The sequence below is a fragment of the Heteronotia binoei genome, chromosome 8 (assembly GCF_032191835.1).
Source record: "Heteronotia binoei isolate CCM8104 ecotype False Entrance Well chromosome 8, APGP_CSIRO_Hbin_v1, whole genome shotgun sequence".
Classification (NCBI taxonomy): Eukaryota; Metazoa; Chordata; class Lepidosauria; order Squamata; family Gekkonidae; genus Heteronotia; species Heteronotia binoei.
The window spans coordinates 87,740,819-87,760,992 of record NC_083230.1 but is presented as its reverse complement, the minus strand read 5'-3'; the positions used below and the strand labels follow the sequence as shown (position 1 = coordinate 87,760,992).

The 20,174-nt window shown below is 42.5% G+C and overlaps 1 protein-coding gene across 1 annotated transcript in view; it reads left to right on the top strand.

The window, feature by feature from the left end:
* Positions 1-18,026, top strand: part of ISX (intestine specific homeobox) — a 31,186-nt gene extending 13,160 nt beyond the window's left edge. The window contains exons 2-4 of the mRNA XM_060244436.1: positions 14,675-14,826; positions 16,886-17,002; positions 17,692-18,026. Coding sequence (XP_060100419.1) covers positions 14,675-14,826; positions 16,886-17,002; positions 17,692-17,922 — 500 coding nt within the window. The 3' untranslated portion in view covers positions 17,923-18,026. The remainder of the gene's footprint in view (positions 1-14,674; positions 14,827-16,885; positions 17,003-17,691) is intronic.
* Positions 18,027-20,174: the final 2,148 nt, after the last annotated feature.

The following is a 20,174-nucleotide window of genomic DNA, read 5'->3' as shown; positions in this document are numbered from 1 at the left end:
AACCTGCACATGGGGACTCCTTTGTGGAAGATTATTTATGAATTTTGCAATTCTTTTGTCAATTTTGCTTATTTGTACATGCACACTATTATTACATAGTAATTTGGTCACTATAACCTTTGGTTGTTTATATTATTGTTCCTAAAGTGACTTCTCTCCCGGCTGTCCTCCTCCAGGGAACAGCAACCTGGTCGACTCCTGGCTGGAGAGACTCGGGGGGGGGGGGGGAGGTGCTGCTGGTGCAAGCACCCAATCCTGGGAAGTGGAGGCCTTTCCCAGAACTGGAACTCGCTTCTGACAGGGTGTGGGAGGAGGGGGAGGAAGGAGGGGTGCCCACCCTCCTGTTGGCCCCAGGCCACCTCCCTCCTGGCCTTCTGGCCAGGCTGGAGCAGTCAGACCAGCCCAGCCCAGCCCAGGCATCTCTCTCTCACCAGGGGGGAACCTCCCACCCAGCCTGGCCAAGCACTCCTGTCCTCCACCCCCAGCAGCAGCAGCAAGAGGGGTGCACCCCAGCATGACAGGCAGACAGGCAGCTGGTGGCCTCATCTCAATCACCCTTGGCAGCCTGGCATCCCCAAAACGTCTTGCCACTGGACCCCCAGACCCCCACTGCCTCTACTTCCCAGTTTGTTCAGTGCTGCTTTGCTTCTTAGTTTGGAAATAGGGATTTGATCTCTGAGTTTCAAATCCAGAACTGCAGTGACACAGCAGCAAGTACTCTTGCGACAATGCTGGGTGGCCCCCACCCTCCCAGCTTCTACCCCAGTATGGTGGTGGCCACTGGGAGTCACATGGGGAATGCCCAATTCGCCCCCCCCCCCGGGCCTCATTATAGGCATCCGCCTAAGTTTGCTTAATAAGCATGCCGGCCCTGCATATCACTGGCCACTAAATCCTTGCTGGCTATTGACTCAATTTATTTTGGGCTTCTAAGGTAGTTTCCTTTGCATAGCATTGGGTTTGATGACATTGGCAGCATAGCAGGGAACTAATCGGAACCCAGTCAGCATGGATGTAACAATCTCTCCTTGGATGGTGGGTGAGGGAGGCAAAATCCAAGTCTTTGTGATTATGCATACTGAGAGATATCATCAATCTGCCAGTTAAAAAAAAGTTTCTTTCCTGCGAATGCTTGTGGTCTTCCACTTACAGTTCTTTCTACCCAGCCCCTCCAATAATTTTAGCAATTGTGATTGGCATCTGGGTGAAGGCAGCTTTTGTCTGAAAGTTTTGGACTGCGAGGAATGAAATGGAGCCTTTCAACAGCCCAGCATCCTGCTGCTCTATTTCTGCAGTGCCTCAACAGATAGCAGCAGGATGCTAAATGCAAAGGTTCAGTAGTGGAAGGCTCTACCCTGAGCAATTTGTATGCATCCAATTAGAACCATTCTCCCTGACTAGGCTAGTTCCTTTTAATAAGGGGTGAGGAGAGACTTTAATAAAAATTAACCACAGCACCACGCTCCCACCTCAGAGTCTCTCTTCGTGCCCTTTTAAATTGTCAAGTGGGCTCTTTAGCTTGGAGGAGAAGCCCCAGAGAAGAAATCTCCTTATGTAGACAAGCAGATTTGGTTTGCTTCATTGATGCAGAACATGCCAACATGCGGTTTTGGGGTTTTGTTTCAATAAAGAGGCTGACCTACCCTTCGAGACTAGGGCCTGCACTTTAAAAAGTCTCAGTGCTCCATTCAGACACCATCCAGACCATGACTTAAATGACCCAGCCTAATAACAATTGCTTATAGAAATCCTGAGAAAATAAGAGACTGTTAAGTGCTGTACTAGTATCATGTCGTTAGATGGGTAATTAGACACTCTTTGTTTACAAAGACTACAGCACTTGCAGCAGACAGCAAAATGGAACTTTATTAAACAGGCTGGCTTCACTAACTACACTCTAGGCTCTAGGCTCCCTGAAAATCCAGGTTTCTCTTTGACCCTCCCTTGCACTTATCTTCTTGCAAAGAGGGGTGTTTTATTTTGTTTTCTAATATCAAGGAGCATCCAAAATGTCAGTCAGGCTTTTGCCGTCTGGCATCATATGGGCCATTCTGCCATCTCATACTGCAGCATTTACAGACCAGATCTAAGCTGCATCCTTATGTATTCTTAACTGCATGAAAGTTGTATTGAATAATGTGAATTTTTTTAAAAAGTAAAGGTAGCCCTCTGTGCAAGCACCAGTCGTTTCCAACTCTGGGGTGACGTTGCTTTCACAATGTTTTCACGGCAGACTTTTTTACGGGATGGTTTGCTATTGCCTTCTCCAGTCATCTACACTTTCCCCCCAGCAAAATGGGTACTCATTTTACCGATCTTCGAAGGATGGAAGGCTGAGTCAACCTCAAGCTGACTACCTGAACCCAGCTTCCACCAGGATCGAACTCAGGTCGTGAGCAGAGCTTAGGACTGCAGTACTGCAGCTTTACCATTCTCTGCCACGGGGCTCTTTAATGTGAAATGTACTTCTAAGTAAATATGAATTGGCTGAGTTGTAAAGCTACAGTGCTGTGCACAGGTAGGCTGTGCAGCATGTCCTGATGTGTAAAGCGATCAGTCCCTGTGCCTGCAGGGTTAAAAGCTTCAGAAAGTGAAGACAGTATGAGGCAGCCATTTTACACAGGATGCAGCCAGTTTCATTTTGTGGCCTTTCTTTTCAGGAAACTGCATCTAAGAGCAGAAAAAGCTGGGGTGGGGGGAATTGCCACCATTTAGAGAGTGAGGGGGGATTTGCTGTAAGCATTTCTGATTGTGTATGGTTATTCTTTGTGGGGAACACCTGTATTTCTGAATCCCCGTTCCAAACAGAGAGGACATAAAGAGAGTAAGTATGGAAGATTATTGGACCTTGAGTTTTATTTTAAAAGCAACCTCTTATCTCCTTCTTTCCTTGGAGCAAAAGTGCTAAGGTGGGCTTTAACCATGCCCTGATCTAAATCCCCAACTAGCTGATATTTGGCCAGCTGGGAATATATATACTAGTGCCCATATTTTTTCCTAGCGCATCAAACAACACTATTAGCTTAAGGGGGCAGTACTAGCTAAGGAAAATGCATGAGCGAAGGGTTAAACCTTCTCTTTACCCCATGATCCCAAACCATTGTTTTCATCTAACAGCATTCTGAGTAAATATGGTTATAAATAATTTAATGGACCCATTCATGTTCAAGTAGGGTTGCCAAGTCCAATTCAAGAAATATCTGGGGACTTTGGGGGTGGAGCCAGGAGGCATTGGGGCGGAGTCAGGAACAAGGGTGTGACAAGCATAATTGAACTCCAAGGGAGTTCTGGCCATCACATTTAAAGGGACTGCACACCTTTTTAAATGTCTTCCTTCCATAGGAAATAATGAAGGATAGGGGCACCTTCTTTTGGGGCTCATAGAATTGGACCCCAGGGTCCAATCGTTTTGAAACTTGGGGGATACTTTGGGGAGAGTCACTAGATACTATAATGAAAATTTGGTGCCTCTACCTCAAAAAACAGTGCCGGACTGGAGCGAATAGCAGGCCGGCGGGTCTTTGTGACCCAGAGGAAGGGGGAAGCCTAAAGCCTGCGAGGGAGGGAGGCACGCAGGGAAAGAGACACCGTGCCGTTTCCCCACCCCCACCCCGCTTCCACATTTTTGGAGAGTGAGGGAGGAGGCTGATAATCCAGGGGTCCCCCGGCAGGGCGGTGGGGGGGTATTGGGAAGCCTATGTTCAAGGCATAAACACTCTTTTTTAAAAAATGTGAAGGGGTAATAACTTGCCTTTGATTCCTATCTGCCACAAGGATTAAGGTGTGTTAAAGGAGCCACAACAACTGATCTGAAAATGCAATTTCTTTTTTTGTAATTTTAATCTTCACCACATCCAAGAGTGGACTTGCTCTGAAAATTGCTATTCCCCTGCAAAGGAAAACTCTCTTCTCTCCTGCCCCAAATCTGAATTGGTGCCTTGAGAAACTGGACTGTGATATAATTTCACCAACATACAAAGGAAACTTCAAGATCTTGTGATATGGAGGCATTTAGTAGTGTGAATTAGAACTCAAAGCTTCACTGAGCCACATTTTCAGATAGAGGGCAATCCACATGGTAGAACGAACCTCAGTACTTAGTGTTGCTAGAAAAATTCTTGGTGATTTGCGGGTGGTACATGGGGACAGAAGAGTTTGGGAAATTCAGCAAGGATGTGATGTCAGTCTATGACATTTACTTCTCCTAGTCTTCATAGCAGGGGTGTCAAACTCATTTGTTCATATTATTTTATTTTTGTTAATTTGTATTCTGTCCTTTCCCACAAGCAGGCTCAGAGTGGATCACAACGAGAGTTAAGAAAATTAAAAACTATAAGCTAAAACCATAAAATACAACAAAACAGATAACACATATATCAGGGGTGGCCAGCAGTAGCTCTCCAGATGTTTTTTGCCTACAACTCTCATCAGCCCCAGCCATTGGCCATGCTGGTGATCGTTGGCCACCCCAGACATATATCAAAGGCGGTGATTCCCATTGGGTGCATTCTATATATCAGTACAGCAGTAGGCCCAAAGATGAAACAATAGATTAAGATAAAATAATATAGCATCATGACAAGCAAGGTCAGATCTTATGGAGATCTTGTTGGGTTAGGCCATGTTGGGTTGGGCTGGGCCATGTCAGGCCAGGCCATGTGTGCCTATTTAAGATTAGGTAGCAGAAATATAAACTTTATAAAGGACAAAGACAAACACAAATATATATTTTTTAAAAACTTAAAACATTCTTAAAATGTTAGCACTTGTTGGTCTTAAAGGTGCTTTCTTTTTTATTTCTCCCATGGGATCTAGGGAACTGAGCAAAGGAATCTCTGACCCTTTCCTTCTTTCCCTAGGGGACGGGGGGGGGGGTCTCAGCCAAGAGAAGGAAGAGAGGCTTGTCTCAGTAGATCTGCTGTGTGATTGAGAGAGCCTGGCAAAGCAAGCTCTGCCACCCCCCCTTCCTCCCCAATGAAGAAAATAGAGGCTTTACTCTGTAACTCCTGTGCAACTGAGCAAGCCTTACAAAGCAAACTGTTTTTCAGAAGGAAGCAAGATATAGGGAGAAAGAAGCAGATGACAACAATGTGCTCAGGGGTCTGATAGGAGCCCTCCTGGGGCCTGATTCAGCCCCCGAACCTCATGTTTGACAACCCTGCTCTATAGTATAACATGCAGTTGATCTTCCAAAACTGCCATTTCCCCCAGGGCAACTAATCTTTGTAGGCTGAAGATCAATTGTATTTCTAGAACTCCAGGTCCATCTTGATGCTGGTGTCCCTATTATTCCTCTGTAAGGAAGTAATTCTTGTTTCAGCATTTGTCTTCCTGCTAACATTGTAAAAGCAACATGTGCAAGGAGAACCTAAAGTCAAAATTAAAGATGTCATTTAAGGCAGGAGATGCTCTTGTACTTTCTCTTCCAAGAATTATTTGCGCTCCAAGGAGAGTCCCTATGTTAGGTGCTGGGAGCCAACTGAACATCTCAAAGTATGAGAAAGTGGCTACATGTTAAATGAAGAGAATGTGGTGGTTTTCACCAGTGTTTTGAAGACCACTAAAAAAAGAAAGAACCTGTATTACTAAATTACTTCAGCTTTTATTCTGAATGGTTTTCTTTAAAAAAAAATGCATTTGAACATCTCAAACTTTTGCATATCGAAACATCTCAAGAAAGCAATGTAGTTATATTTCCCCTGAGACCCTGGAGCCAAATTTGTAAATCTGGCATTATGCTTAACATTTTCCAGCCTCATATCTTCCTCCCACATTCTTTATTAGACTGTAATTTGAATGCTATTGCTTGCTGTGGGATCTCTTAAGTTGAACTCCCAAAGGCATTTGCAAATATTCGAAGCTGCAGTCAAAGAAATGTTCACCTTGCGGGGGTGAATGCTAACACAAGCTTGTCTCTTTTTTTGGGGGGGGGGGAGTCTCTCTTTTTTGGAAACGTAAACAGAATAACTGATTAAGTTTAATAAAAAATGCACTATCTTGCTTTCCTACTGGCATGTCCCTGATTAGCTATCTGTAACTATCTTGGCTGCTGTTTCATTTGAAGCTGAAATCAGAGCTGGTCAATTCCGTCTCTGTTGTCCCTAGGTCATTTTATGCTTTTAATCTGAGGTGTCCCAGTTTTGGAAAAGAGCACTCAGTAGGGCAAGCATACAAAAGCTTTGCATGCCATCACAGTAACCATGCAACAGACATGTTAAAAAACGGATCTGAATAAAGGGGAAGTGAGATCAGACCATCAACAGCTTTTTTTAAGATAAAGGATAGGCAGTCCCCAGTACACTTGCTGACTTGGGAACAACAGGCCATTTGGCTTGGCACTCAGGGCCCAATATCCTTCCAGGCAACTGAGGCTGGGGTCAGTGGTGTTGGAGAAGCTGACAGAAGTGGCATGCCCCCTTCACCTCCCAGTTCTGCACAGCTACCAGTGGAGTCAAAGATGAATCAGTGAGATGCTGGCAGTGTCACTGGGGCTCAGCTCACCCCAACCACCACCTTTGGCTCCACCTCCCCTTTTTGTTTTCAAGCACACCATCTTTGCAGATAGATGTTGCATTTTATTCAGTTCTTGGGCCCAACAGTTAAGTCTAACTTTAGACTCTTGGGGAGGCTAGCTTCTGTATTCCCAGGGGTCACTCTGTTCTTCAGACAAGAAGTCTGGAGGACAGAACAATCAAACACCTTTATGGCTATACTAAAAATATTTGCATTACTCAAGTCTAAGGGCTTCCACAAAATCAGAACAGATTTCCCCTGACCTGCATAGCTCAGGCAAGCCCAATCTTGTCAGATCTCAGAAGCTAAGCAGGGTTAACTCTGGCAAGTATTTGGATGGGAGACCTCAATTGATTTTGCATTCACGGCACTCTCACAATCGTCCTCCCAGCACCACTTTCTTCCGATTTCCCACTATCTGCCCTGCAGCTGCAGCAAGGATCGGCATTTTTGTGCAGCAAACAGAAACTGGTTTTTAGCAGTTTCTGTTTGCTGCATGAAAACAACAATCCTTGCTGCAGCCCAGGGGCAGATAGCAGGAAATCGGAAGAAAGCCGCACTGAGAAGACGAACGTGAGAATTGTGTAAGGTGAGTGTGAAATTGGTTCCACTTGGAATACAGGAGGGCGGGGCAGGCTTTATTCAGCCACTTCTCTGAATGCCCTCCAGTAGGGGTCTGTCACCAGAGGTCACCATGACTTCCGGGTGCGCACGCACATACACACTTACACACATACACAACAAAAAATATCCCCCAAAAATCAAAACATATTTTTGTTAGATTCATATCTTTCCTTTCCATTAGCACACCAAGGAAGCAAGCAAACTCAAAAGTGGCATGTTGGTAATGGCACTAAATCAATACATGACAGAAAATAAAGGGCTCGCCCCTCTATGAATTATACTGTTCTTGATAACAGCAAAAAGGGATGCATGTGAATGGGTTTCTTGGCCTCTCCCTCTGTTCTGGCACTTGAAGTTCTCTGTGTTAGCACAACTGGTATGAATTTTTCATCAGGGATGGAATGAAATCATCAGTTAGGAAAGGGGTCAAGGAGGAAAGGTTTCCTGAAAGATGCCCTTGAGAGGCCAGCTGGTAGCTTTTCCATAATGCACAACAGATAGTGATACTACATTTTAGTCCAGTGGCACCTTTAAGAAGAACAAAGTTTTATTCAAGGTATGCGCTTTTGTGTGCGCTCAAACTTCGTCAGATATATTGACATGGAAGTTGACAGTCCATAGAGGTAGGCAGAGAGTAAAAAGCAAATTAGCATGCAACATAATGAAGATATTGCTTATATGTAAAACACATAGAAAATTATTGCTTCTCTTCCTGACAGGTAAAATTATGAGCAGATTCTTTTTTAACCACCTTCTGCCAGTGAAGAGTAGATAAAGCTGTTTCAGAAGCTGGGGGTCACAAACTGCAGATTTGCCAGCCCTGCCCTAGACACCCAAGCTCCAGATGCCCTGATAAGAAAAGCATGGCCAATTTACAAATGGACAAGTGATTGAAAGGTTAATTTCACCATTACAGGAGACCACATCAAGCTTGCCCTCCCAGTAGCCTGTTCATCAGAGGATTGCTCACAACTCAATTAAAGGAATAGCACCACCTGCTGACAGTTGAAGGTATGGGTAAACAGTGCACTTCAGTATTGTTCAGTGTACTGTAATGCATTTTCAAGAAGGTTTTTGAGGCATGTTAATGGTTCTGAAGCATCAAGAAATGCATCTTCAAAGATTTAAATGGTGCTACAGTAGCATAGCCTTAGGAAACAAAAGTGGGTTTCTCATGCTATCTGTTCTGCAAGGAGGGGATCATTACACCCTGGAGGGCACCTAAAATTATTGTTGCCAGTGGCCTTCACTGATATTAATCTGGCCGTGAATATATTAAGAACTTTCTTCTACTCACTGCCTGGCATTACTCAGAATACCAAAGCATTCAGCTTCATTTAATTACACGATTAAGGCTCCAGGCAAGTAACAGTGTTTATTTATCTCCTTAATTGTCATAAAAACAGAAGGTCTGGTCTACATATATTCTATATAGTTTCCATTTTGCAGATGAAAATAGAATCTGAAAATGAATAATGAGGCTTATAAGTTTAGAAACAACACCCATGTTCACTTTGAAGGCAGTTTTACCTCATGTTCTTTTTTTTAATTTATTTACCTCACATTCTACCATGTATTACCACACCTGTGTGCCATGTGTGTGCTTAACTTTCTTATTGCTTTGCAAGGTAATACAAATGACCAATCTATGAACAAATCTCACCTCAAGACAATTAGTTTTTCTCAATGCCTAACTGAAACAAGTTGTATTGGATTCAAAGGTGCCTTTTCCGGAAGCAGAAAGACACCAGCTTTGGATTCAACTCCATGGCTTGTATGCAGCCCACTGAGTTACAACACATTTACAGTGGGCAGATCAACACATGTTTGTTCATCCAATTTATAGTCTACCTTTCCTCCAAGGAACTCAGTAGCATATTGGTGAGAGAGGCAGGGCCAGATTAAAACATGGGGAAGCCAAGAACTATGTCAAGTTTAAGATGTCCTGTAGCATTACCCCCAAATAGTAATTTAGTAATGTTTGCCATTTTTTAGTATGTCGAAACCTCTTGAAATATGAGCTTATTTGTAGAGGTTCCATTTGGCCTATTTTCAGTAGGCCCCCTCCAAAGTGCCCATGTTCTCCACTAGTGCTCAGAAAAATGCCAGGGGAGAATGGTGGGAGGATGTCATTGACACATTAGAGTCACTTCAAGCTAAAACGTGGAAGTGACATTAACTGACAGTCTAGGATTCTGTAGGTCTCTATGGTTTTTATTATAGAGATCAGCAAAATCCCAGTCTTTTATAATTTCTGAGTTTTAGCGGGAAATGTCATTGATACTTCAATGATATCCTTTTTCCTATGTCTCTCCCTCACCCCCTATTTTTCTGTGGGTTCCTGGCATCCATCTGACAGTTCTACTTACTTCGCTTGTGCATACATCAAACTCTAAAGGTAGGTTACACCAAGAGTGGAGGCATTACCCAGAGAGCTTCATGCCTGAGCAGGGATCTGGTGCTGAATCTCTCTGATCTAATTACAGTGTTCAGTCCTCACTAGATATCCCCCCACCCCTGTATTGCACTAGGTGAAGATAGCCCCATTCTGATTTTCACCTCACCCCCCCCCCCCCCCAAGTGGGACATGGCCAGGATCCAAGGAACTACTTTAAGCACACCCAGGGACATAGTGAGAATTTTTTTAACTTTGTGTTTCTCTGAGTCTCCAACCTCCCCCATGTCCCCTTATAAACTATTAGAAGTCCACTCCATTTCAAAAATGGTTTGAGAAACACACATTATAAGCCTTCTTGATCATGCAACACTTGTATACGTTTCTTGGGATCCCTGTTTTGTTTGGCAAGTCTACTAGATTTCCCCACCAATGCCTACTGCAGACAACTGTTTGCTTATAAAGGGGGGAAAGTGACATTTGTGCTGTGGCTTTTTTCTGTCCATCAACAGTAGGAGAAGTTGTAGTTTAGTGGTAGGACAAGTGCTTTGCACCTTCTAAGTCCCAGGCTCAAATCCAATGGGGCAGGACAGATGTTGGGAGTCTATGTGAACACTGTTAAATTAAATGGTCATAAGAATATAAGAGAAGCCATGTTGGATCAGGCCAATGACCCATCCAGTCCAACACTCTGTCACACAGTGACCAAAACAAAACAGGTGCCATCAGGAGATCCATTAGTGGGGCCAGGACACTAAAAGTCCTCACACTGTTGCCCCTCCCAAGCACCAAGAATACAGAGCATTACTTGCCCCAGACAGAGAGTTCCAACAATATGCTGTGGCTAATAGCCACTGATGGACCTCAGCTCCATACGATTATCCAATCCCCTCTTGAATCTGGCAATGCTTGTAGCCGCCGCCACCTCCTGTGGCAGTGAATTCCATGTGTTAATCACCCTTTGGGTGAAGTACTTCCATTTATCGATTCTAACCCAACTGCTCAGCAATTTCATTGAATGTCCATGAGTTCTTGTATTGTGAGAAAGGGAGGAAAGCATTTCTTTCTCTACCTTCTCTATCCCATGTATAATCTTGTAAACCTCTATCATATCACCCCGCAGTCGATGTTTCTCCAAGCTAAAGAGCCCCAAGCGTTTAACCTTTCTTCATAGGGAAAGTGTTCCAACCCTTTAATCATTCTACTTGCCCTTTTCTGCACTTTTTCCAATGCTATAGTATCTTTTTTGAGGTGCAGTGACCAGAATTGTATACAGTACTCTAAATGAGGCTGCACCATCGATTTATACACAAGCATTATGATACTGGCTCATTTGTTTTTAATTCCCTTCCTAATAATTCCAAGCATAGTCTTTTTTTTTATTCAGTTGCACACTGCCTCAACATTTTCAGTAACTTTTCTACCACGACCCCAAGATCTCTCTCTTGGTCAGTCTCCTCCAGTTCACACCCCATCAACTTGTATTTATAGTTAGGATTTTTGGCCCCAATGTGCATTACCTTGCACTTGGCCACGCTGAACCTCATTTGCCATGTTGACAACCACTCACCCACCTCAACAGATCCCTTTGGAATGCCTCATAATTCTCTTTGTTTCTCACCACCCTGAACAATTTAGTGTCATCTGCAAATTTAGCCACTTCACTGCTTACTTCCAACTCTAAATCATTAATGAACAAGTTAAAAAGCATCAGACCCAGTACTGACCCCTGCGGCACCCCACTGCTTACCATGCTCCACTGAGAAAATTGCCCATTTATACTCAATCTCTGTTTTCTATTAATTAGCCAGTTTTTGATCTACAAGAGGACTTGTCCTTTTACCCCATAGCTCTTGAGCTTACATAGAAGCCTTTGATGAGGAACTTTATCAAAAGCTTTCTGGAAGTCAAGTTAAACAACATCTATTGGGTTCCCTTTGTCCACATAGTCATTGGTCTGATTTGGTATGAAGGACTATAGATTCTCATTCTTGCTGTTATAGCTTAAAACACCCCCCCTCTCAGTTTTACTTGCTTCCACCAAATTTTTCTCATAAGATGTATAATTTTTTTCACCATTACTTATGCATCAATAAATCAGAAGTACACATTCTGTTAGATGCATAAGCAATATATATGGAATACATAAATACCATATGAATTACATAAAGAACAAGAATACGTGATACAAACTAATCTAAAAGCTAACAGTGAAAATACAGAATAAAAAGCATTCAATGTATATGTGTGTGTGTGTGTGTGTGTGTGTATATATACACACACACACACACTTCTAAAAAATTGGGGGACATGAGGAATCATGGAGGAGACCTACCCCCTCCTTCTGGATCTTCATGAGTCTGGCTTGCCTCCCCCCACTCACCCCTTGTCAAGTTATCGCTAGCTTGCCACCCACCACCACCTGCTTCAGCTACCCTTCCTCCTCCTGGCCAGTGCCCATCCACTCACCTCTCCAATTTCCTCCAACACCACGTTTTCACATGACTTTTTGAGTTGCTAAGGTAACTCAAAATTCTGCTCCAAATCTGTTTTTGCTTGGGGGGGGGGAGTTATGTGTGCACATAAATATTTACCATCACTAACACATGAAGGGGTTGTGTTCCAAAATTATTTGGGTTTGCTGAACTCTATATTGTCCCAGTGGCTGACCCCATTGAGCATATTTTCCTATCCATCTGGGAGCCAGCCACTGACGGTTTCATATAGTGATATACAAAAAAAAACAAAACAAGGGAAACTCATTCATTACTTTGGGGTACAAGGCTGTATACTTTTCTGTTCAACTCTGCCCTTACATAGAAAAGAAAATGATTTTACCTCAGCACATCTTTTATACGTTTCAGTTATAAATAGAATATAGACAAGGAGGACAATCTTCATGACGTTAGCAGCCTAGTACTCTGAGATCCTTGTCCATGATGGAAACTCTTAAGCACTTCTGATCTTTAAAGGCCATTGTGAAAGAATCTGTTTCTATAATATCACAGTTTCCAAGACTCCTATCTTTAACATACAAGTGAAGAAATGTTGCTCATTTCTGATTGCTGGCCTAACAGTGTTGGCATGATTCAGTATGATTTGCTCCTTGAGGCGACCGCCAGAGATACATCTAATGAGGTTTACTTTTATGTCTTAGTCAAAGATTCAAGGGTTCAAGATGGAACTTCCTGGTACACAAGTTTCATTCATTCATTCATTCAATCTGACCCTTGATTCTGAGATGAACTTCTGATGACAGCATTCATTATAACTAATGCTCATATTCCTGCCTAACCAGATCTACTTTGAAAGTCCTTTCTGAACAGTGCCAAGCAGATGGTTTGTACAGGTCTTCTTATTTACCTCCACCCTATATGCAGCCTGATACTTTTGAAGCTCTGCTTCTGGTGGAGGCTGATTCACACATGCTAGTACATCAGTCAAGGACTCACAGTTGAATATATTGACTGTTTTCATTGGGGGGGAAACCATCCTACAGAAAATATGAAAAGTGTTTCTATGGTGCTCGATCTGAGGTAAATGTTTCATATGGTCAATTATTGTTCGGTCCTGCAGCTGCCAAAGGATGGACATGAATGTGTAATCTGATGTGGAAAGTCCCTGCCAGTAGAGCTCATTCTGGATGGTCCCTGTCTATATTGTTATTCTAAAAAGAAATACCAGTATACTGGAAGTACAGCAGAAGATATGAGCTCAGTAGATCTCAAGCTTTAGATGACCAGTAGCTTTTGTTAATTTTGAAGATGTCATTGGACAATGCCCATTTACTTCAGTGATGCTTATGCAGAAGAATTTGTCAGTTGTTTGTGCCAATAGTGGCTAAAGATTCAGACTTGGAGTGTGCAGGTGGTGAAAAGTACCAGGCATCAAGCACTTTACTCTTTATTGGGGACCCAGGACTTTATTTCAGTGATTCTGAGGAGGAAGCTGCTGTCTGCTGCACAAAAGCACCACCACTGCTGGTGGCCAGAGGGTGCTATTACAGCTATCATGGATCACAAACAGGGATGTCAGATGTGTGGCCCATGGGCCTGATCTCACCTCTACAGGGCTCCAATCAGGCATGCCAGTAAGTGGCTGTCCTCTGCTTCCTTCTCCCTCTCTTCTTTTTTCAGTCACCATTTTTGTATTTCTTCAGTGCTATGCAGCAAGCAAACCAGCCTCTGGCTCTTTCCCTCTTCCCACTCCCTCTTCTCCAAGGGAGGAGGAGCCTCAGCCAATAGAGGAGCTTGACTCCATAGCTCAGCTGTGCCAGGCTCTCAATCAAACAGCAGAGCTACAGAGCCAAGCTCTTCCATTGACTGAGGCCCCTCCCCACCTTGGTCCTAGGGCACAGAGCATTGAACATGAGATTTCTGTAATTAATGTCAATAATTCAAAAGTAGGTTTGTGACTTACAGATACACACCTGAACAGTATACTCAACAATATACTACAGACATTCAGATTTTGATGCAATAATTCGGAGTAACAGGTGTCAGTTATCAGAAACTGTTAAACAAAATATTGCAAGTGTGCTTATGTATTAAGCATGTTTTATTTTAAGTAAATAATCTTCAGTTGCGTTTGTCCATTCTCTCTTAAGTTTATTTCTCCGCTTCCTGGCATTACATTTTATGACACATATGGCCAAGCCCCAACAAGGTCTCATTTATGTCAGATCCGTCCCTCATAACAAATGAGTTCGACATCTCAGACTTTCTGTTAATCTGCTAACAAGCCTGATTAAACAGGAGTCCAATGACACCTTCAAAATTAACAAGTCATTCCACCATAAATTTTCATGACCAGCTTGATGGCTCAACTGTTTGCAACTAAATTTCCTGCCAAAATTGCACCTGCTCTTCTCCAGCTTCCCTGCCCTGACAACTTGTATTCAAATCTTGGCCAGCTGTTAACTGAGTAGTCTTCTGCAGATTGCTGTTTCTCATTTTAAGTATTTAATCAGACTTCTGTGATTGTTATGGCACTCTTAAATCCCTGGAAGAGAGGCAAGTGTGACAGGTCAGAAATACCTGAGATATTCTTGATCCTGTCTCAATGCAGATGATCATTTAGAATTTTTGCCCCTTACTTAAATAGTATATTTTCCTAATATATACTTTTCCCTGTTTTGTTCAGGTGTGAAGAAAGGGAAGCGCAGGATCAGGACAACATTCACTACAGAGCAACTCCAAGAACTCGAGAGAATCTTTCAAGTTACACACTATCCAGATGTCCACATCCGCAACCAACTGGCTGCAAAGATCAACCTCCCAGAAGCCAGGATCCAGGTAAATTCTTTGATTCTCTGCTGCTAATGTATTCCTGTACCAACAAGTTGCTAAGTTACCATTACCTACAAGCTTTCAGAAAATTAGAAACCTGAGGATCACTTGATTACATAGTACTTATAGGTATGATATATTTCCTTTATTTATTATCTCTAGAGTGCTCTGGAAAGATTATGATGGCAGCTGTACACCACTGCTTTGACAAACTAGGTACAACACAATCATAATATATCATAGAAAAACTGTATTTTTGTTGCCACCTCAGTTGAATTGAAAAATAACTTCATTATGCCAAAAATTGATTTCCCAATTGCTACGGTCATATATTTTAATTCAATTTATTTTCTGGGAATGAGAGGACTATGTTTAATTGCCAAGCTCTTTATATTAAAAGTTAGGTGTTAAAGTCTGGAAGAGGTTAGCCCAACCTTTCTTCTCCCAGGAGTCTATATGGTCATTGCACAGTATATACTTAAATAAGATGAAAAGATACATCTCTCTGCCTTACTTTAAAACCAAAACAAACCAAACAAGAACCAATTCACAGGTGAGGTTTTCCCCATACATGTATATTACTTGTACAGGGGGAAATATGCACTGGTATACACTATCAAGCATGAAACTCATGCATGTATATACTGTAGCAGAAACACTACGAAACAATGTACACTGTATAGGAATAGAAGCATGCTTATATGAAATGTTCAAGAACCAGGATGTCTGAAGGACCACTGACTACCACATGAACTTGTCCATCAGATCAGTGTATCTTCATTATGCCCCCCCACCAGTTTGGAGATTGGTACCCACTCAGGATGGGATTTTTAGTGATGGTGTCTCAATATTGGCACACCCTCCACATAGCTTATCACTATTGACCAAGCTTGCCCACTTTGAGGCAACAGATGACAACTTGCATGTTTCTCCAGGCATTTGGTTAATTTTCCTTGTTTATCATTTGTTTCTGATTAATATAATTCTGTACTTGTTAATGCTTGTTTTATTGTCCTTCTGGCCTTTAGAGGTTTTATGTTTTAGAGCTGTTGTATATTTTAATATTACTCCTATTATGTTGTTTTTATTGCTGTTTTACATTGTAAATTGACATCATGTGCCCCCTCAACCCTCCCCCTGGCTTCCTGTCTCCCTAGTAGGGAATAGGATGCTGGACAAGAAGGACCATTGGCCTGAAACAGCAGGTTTGCTCTTACTGTCTTGTGCCATAAAGTCTGGTTAGTTTTTCTTTTAAGAATCATCTATTAAATACAAAACAGCCAGCTTTCCCCACTGAAAAAGGAACTGCTTTCATCCTGACTCTAGAGCAAATTAATGCTGGGTCTGAGAGCACATTAGCCCAGAGTTTATTGCATGATTCACTAGTTAATGGGGACAGTATGAAAACAAAATCATTTTGATAGGTTTCAGTCCCTGTCTTTTCAGCAGCATCCATATTTTTGCTCGAATAAATGATCAGATGAGATATATCCCCTGTGTTCAGCATTTTGTAATATCCATCTTCAAATATGGTGAGCATTACATCTCCAAATTCTTCTCTAAGTCAAGATTTCTCTCTCCCCCTTCCACCCAAATTTACTGTATTGCTGCCAAAGAGGGAAAAAACAATCACTGCCTTCCTCCCTTCTCCTTCCTCCTTTGCCTTCTCTGGTGCCACAGCAGTATCTGTGGAACTAATAGTTTCTCTTCCCACCAGCCCGTCAGCTGGCGTTATGACTGGCTGGTCAGACACCACTGTGACCACTAACCTGGGAAAGAGAAAAGAGTGGCTGAAGAGAACAACAAAGGCAGGGAAGATGGGCAATGTCAGGGAAACTTTCCAAGCATTCTGAACTCAGCATTCAACTTCGACAATAGCAATGTACCACTTTCTGGCAAACAATTCAATTTTTCTGAGTCCTATTCCAAGTCAAGCTCAGATGAGTTCTCCCACAGCAAATTCTAATCCATTTTGTTCTCATATAGCCTCTTGTAGATGTGAACATCTCTCAAAAGAACTTTTGCTCAATTTAATATTACATTTTCCTTTTTTTCCTTCACATAGATCTGGTTCCAGAACCAGCGGGCAAAGTGGAGGAAACATGAAAAGTTTGGCAGTTTTGGTGGCCTTCAGCATGTTACTGAGGTTGATTTTATTCCAGCCCCAAAGTCAGACATAACCGTGAGTATCAATGGCCATCTACACAAACAGAAATAGCCTTTGAAAACAACCCTTTTGCAGAAGTATTAATAAAGAACAACTGTTTTAAAAAGCAGTAACATCCGACCCTTAATTCCCACCCCCCACCCCCCCAAAAAAAATTTTTTAGCTATGTCTTTAGACCACTTTTCCTGAGCAGTCAGGCAGTGGGTGGACACCTCATCAGTAAGCAGAGCTTACAGAATTGATGCATACTAGATACTGAAGCCACAGTTTGAGTTTGGTATGTCTGTGGTTATGCAGGAACCTGTTTTTCATATTCATGAAACTCATCAATATATAATTGTTTTCTCTGCTCCAGTCTAATCCTAACCATGTTTTAATCCTGACGTTACAAAACTGGAACTGGAAGTGTGATTTGGTTGGCAAACAAGAGTTCTGTCTCCCTTGCAGTCACCAGGAGAAAAGGCTTTCTTTTCTCCCTTACTGATTGCCTGTCACTATGTTTTAGGGACTCCATTTAGAAATAGTCTCTGAATCTTTGTTGGTTTTTATTGCTAAACACTGGAAGAAATTGATAAGGCACATCCTGTGTGGCTCATAAATTGTGCCCAACTAAAGGCCTGCAGTGAAGTTTCTCACATTGCATTCTCTCTCTCTCTCTCTCCCTCCCTCCCCCCCTCCTTCTTCCCCCATTTCCCTTGTTACAGGATCCCTGCCTGATACCCAGCAACATATTTGATACACGTTTCACTGGGAGGTATTACACATCAAGCTCAGGGCATTCTATGTTTATCTGGCCACCAAACATGGTACCTGTTCACATGGACCCTGTAGCATCCTCTAAGCCTTATCTGCTCTTTGACTGCCTCCCACCATACACCCTCCCTTCTCTGCCCCTGAAGGAAGCCTGGAGCCACATCTGTGCCAATTTCACATAGAGGAGTATGAAATGCTTGGAGGCAATGCTGTGGTTTTCTAAGCAGACACATCATCATCAGTGAGAAAATGTGACACAGTGGCTAAAAATCTGTATGTGGATGACAGAGATCCCCAATTGGCCATGAAGTTCTCTGGTTGACCTTGGGACTCTTATTAATTCTACACCTAACTAACAAATAGGACTTGGAAAAGTTGAAGACAGTAGGAAAGAGGAAAATCCAACAGGAGAGGGATTGACTCAATCAGGGAAGCCATGGCCTTCCATCTGCAAGACCTAAGCAAGGCAGTCAATGACAGGACATTTTGGAGGTCATTCGTGCATAGACTACCCATAAATTGGAAGTGACTCTCACACACAAATCAACCTCACTGGATAGTTGTAAATAAATGGAGAGAGAACATCTATATGACCTTGAGCTCCTTGGGGAAAGGTGGGGGTACAAATCTAACAATGATGGGGGGAGGGGTTGTATTCTCTCTTAAAACAGGACTACCAAGCCACTCACTGTCCTTGAAAGATGACTGCTGCAGCTTGGCAAGATGAGAAATGATCATTCACAAATTTCAAAGCCTTGCTTTCCTTGAAGGACACCACCAGTTCTGTAATAGAGTGGTGTGCTCCACTTGGAACAATATAACCTTCTAGGGGATAATATACCTAATGGATATTGCATTGCACTGTCACTTGGATGAACTGAGGCTTTACACAGCTCTAAAACTGATGGATGCCACTGTTGCAAAGATGGCTTAAGGAGATGAGATTTTATCGGTCAGGATGCAGCTGTTGCCGGGACCACACGTGCTGCTGGAGTCTACAGGAAATGTGCTGCTGTTCCAGAGATCCAAATGGCTTAAGTGAACTAGGCTGAATTTTTTTTCTCCTTGGGTTATTCTCACAGCAGTTTTGTTTTGCAGGGGGGGGGGGAGTTAAGGGAAGGAATATATAACTGAATATAACCTTTGAATAACCTTATTTCTGTGAAGCGTGAAGCAAGAGTTTTTGTTGTTTTAGTTATATAATTCAAAGTAATGGCTTCTAGATTACTGTAATAGAGAGAGAGGGAGAAAATGGTACTGGATAAAAGATGTTATGAAATTTCTTTAAACAATTAAAATATTTATGAGGCGGAAAAATGCTTTTTGTTTTGTTAGGGGTTTTTTTCTTTTAAATACTGATGAACAGATGAAGTAAATCCCACAAAAAAGAAAAGAAGTCACTCTGGAAGGAAAGCTGAGGAAAAGCTATCAGAATTGATCCATTGTTCAGGTTGTGCTCTTCAAATGCATTCCTAGGTTGCAGCACATTAAGCTAAGAAAATGTGGCTTAGATATGATTCTTTCAGAAATAGGAATCTTCAGAAATTCAAATTTCTTCCTCGACTAAGTAACACATTACATATTGCAAACCCCAGGGTTCCTATTCTGTGTCAGATGTAACAATTAGATATGAGTTGCTATAGGTTCTCTTTAATCCCCACATTTGCAGCAGTCAGATATAGACCATGACATGTGTGGAGAAGGGGTTTCAGCTTCTCCTTATCCAATGATCCCCACTCCCCAAGCTGCCAGTGTTCTTGAGGATGTGCTATTTGGCCTGTTGGGGAAACTCACTTGTACTTCAGGGAACAAGTGGGTTTCCTCAAATAGTTCTTTTTCTGGACTGAGTCACGTTGGGAAAATGGTGTGAGCAGGGCTTTTTTGTAGCAGGAACTCCTTTGCATATTGGGCTACACCTCACCGATGTACCAATCTTTCAAGAGCTTACAGGGCTCTTATTACATGGCCTACTGTAAGCGCTTAGAGAATTGCTTACATCAGGGGTGTGTGGCCTAATATGCAAAGGAGTTCCTGCTACAAAAAAAGCCCTGGGTATGAGGAAGAATCTGAAGCCCCTTTTCTATTCACTCCATGGTTCTGACACAAACTGAGTCTTGCACATGTGGGAATTTAGGAGAACCCACATTTGACCATTACAGCAAAGACAGGCTGAAGACACCAGACTCAACATATATTTTCCATAATGTGCCTCTAATAAATTTTCTGGTCTTGTTTCTGTAGCGGAAGAGCTCCTGTAGGAATCTTCCACCATTTCCTTTTAACTGCAAATTGTGTACAGAACAAGGCATGTGCTGCAGTTCTCAGTTCATTTGGGTCATTAAATCTGTCTCTTCTTTTGGTATGATTGTGTCAAGGTCCTTTTGGTGTGCTGTTTTATCAGTGCACTGAACACTGTGGTAAGCTGCACATGCTC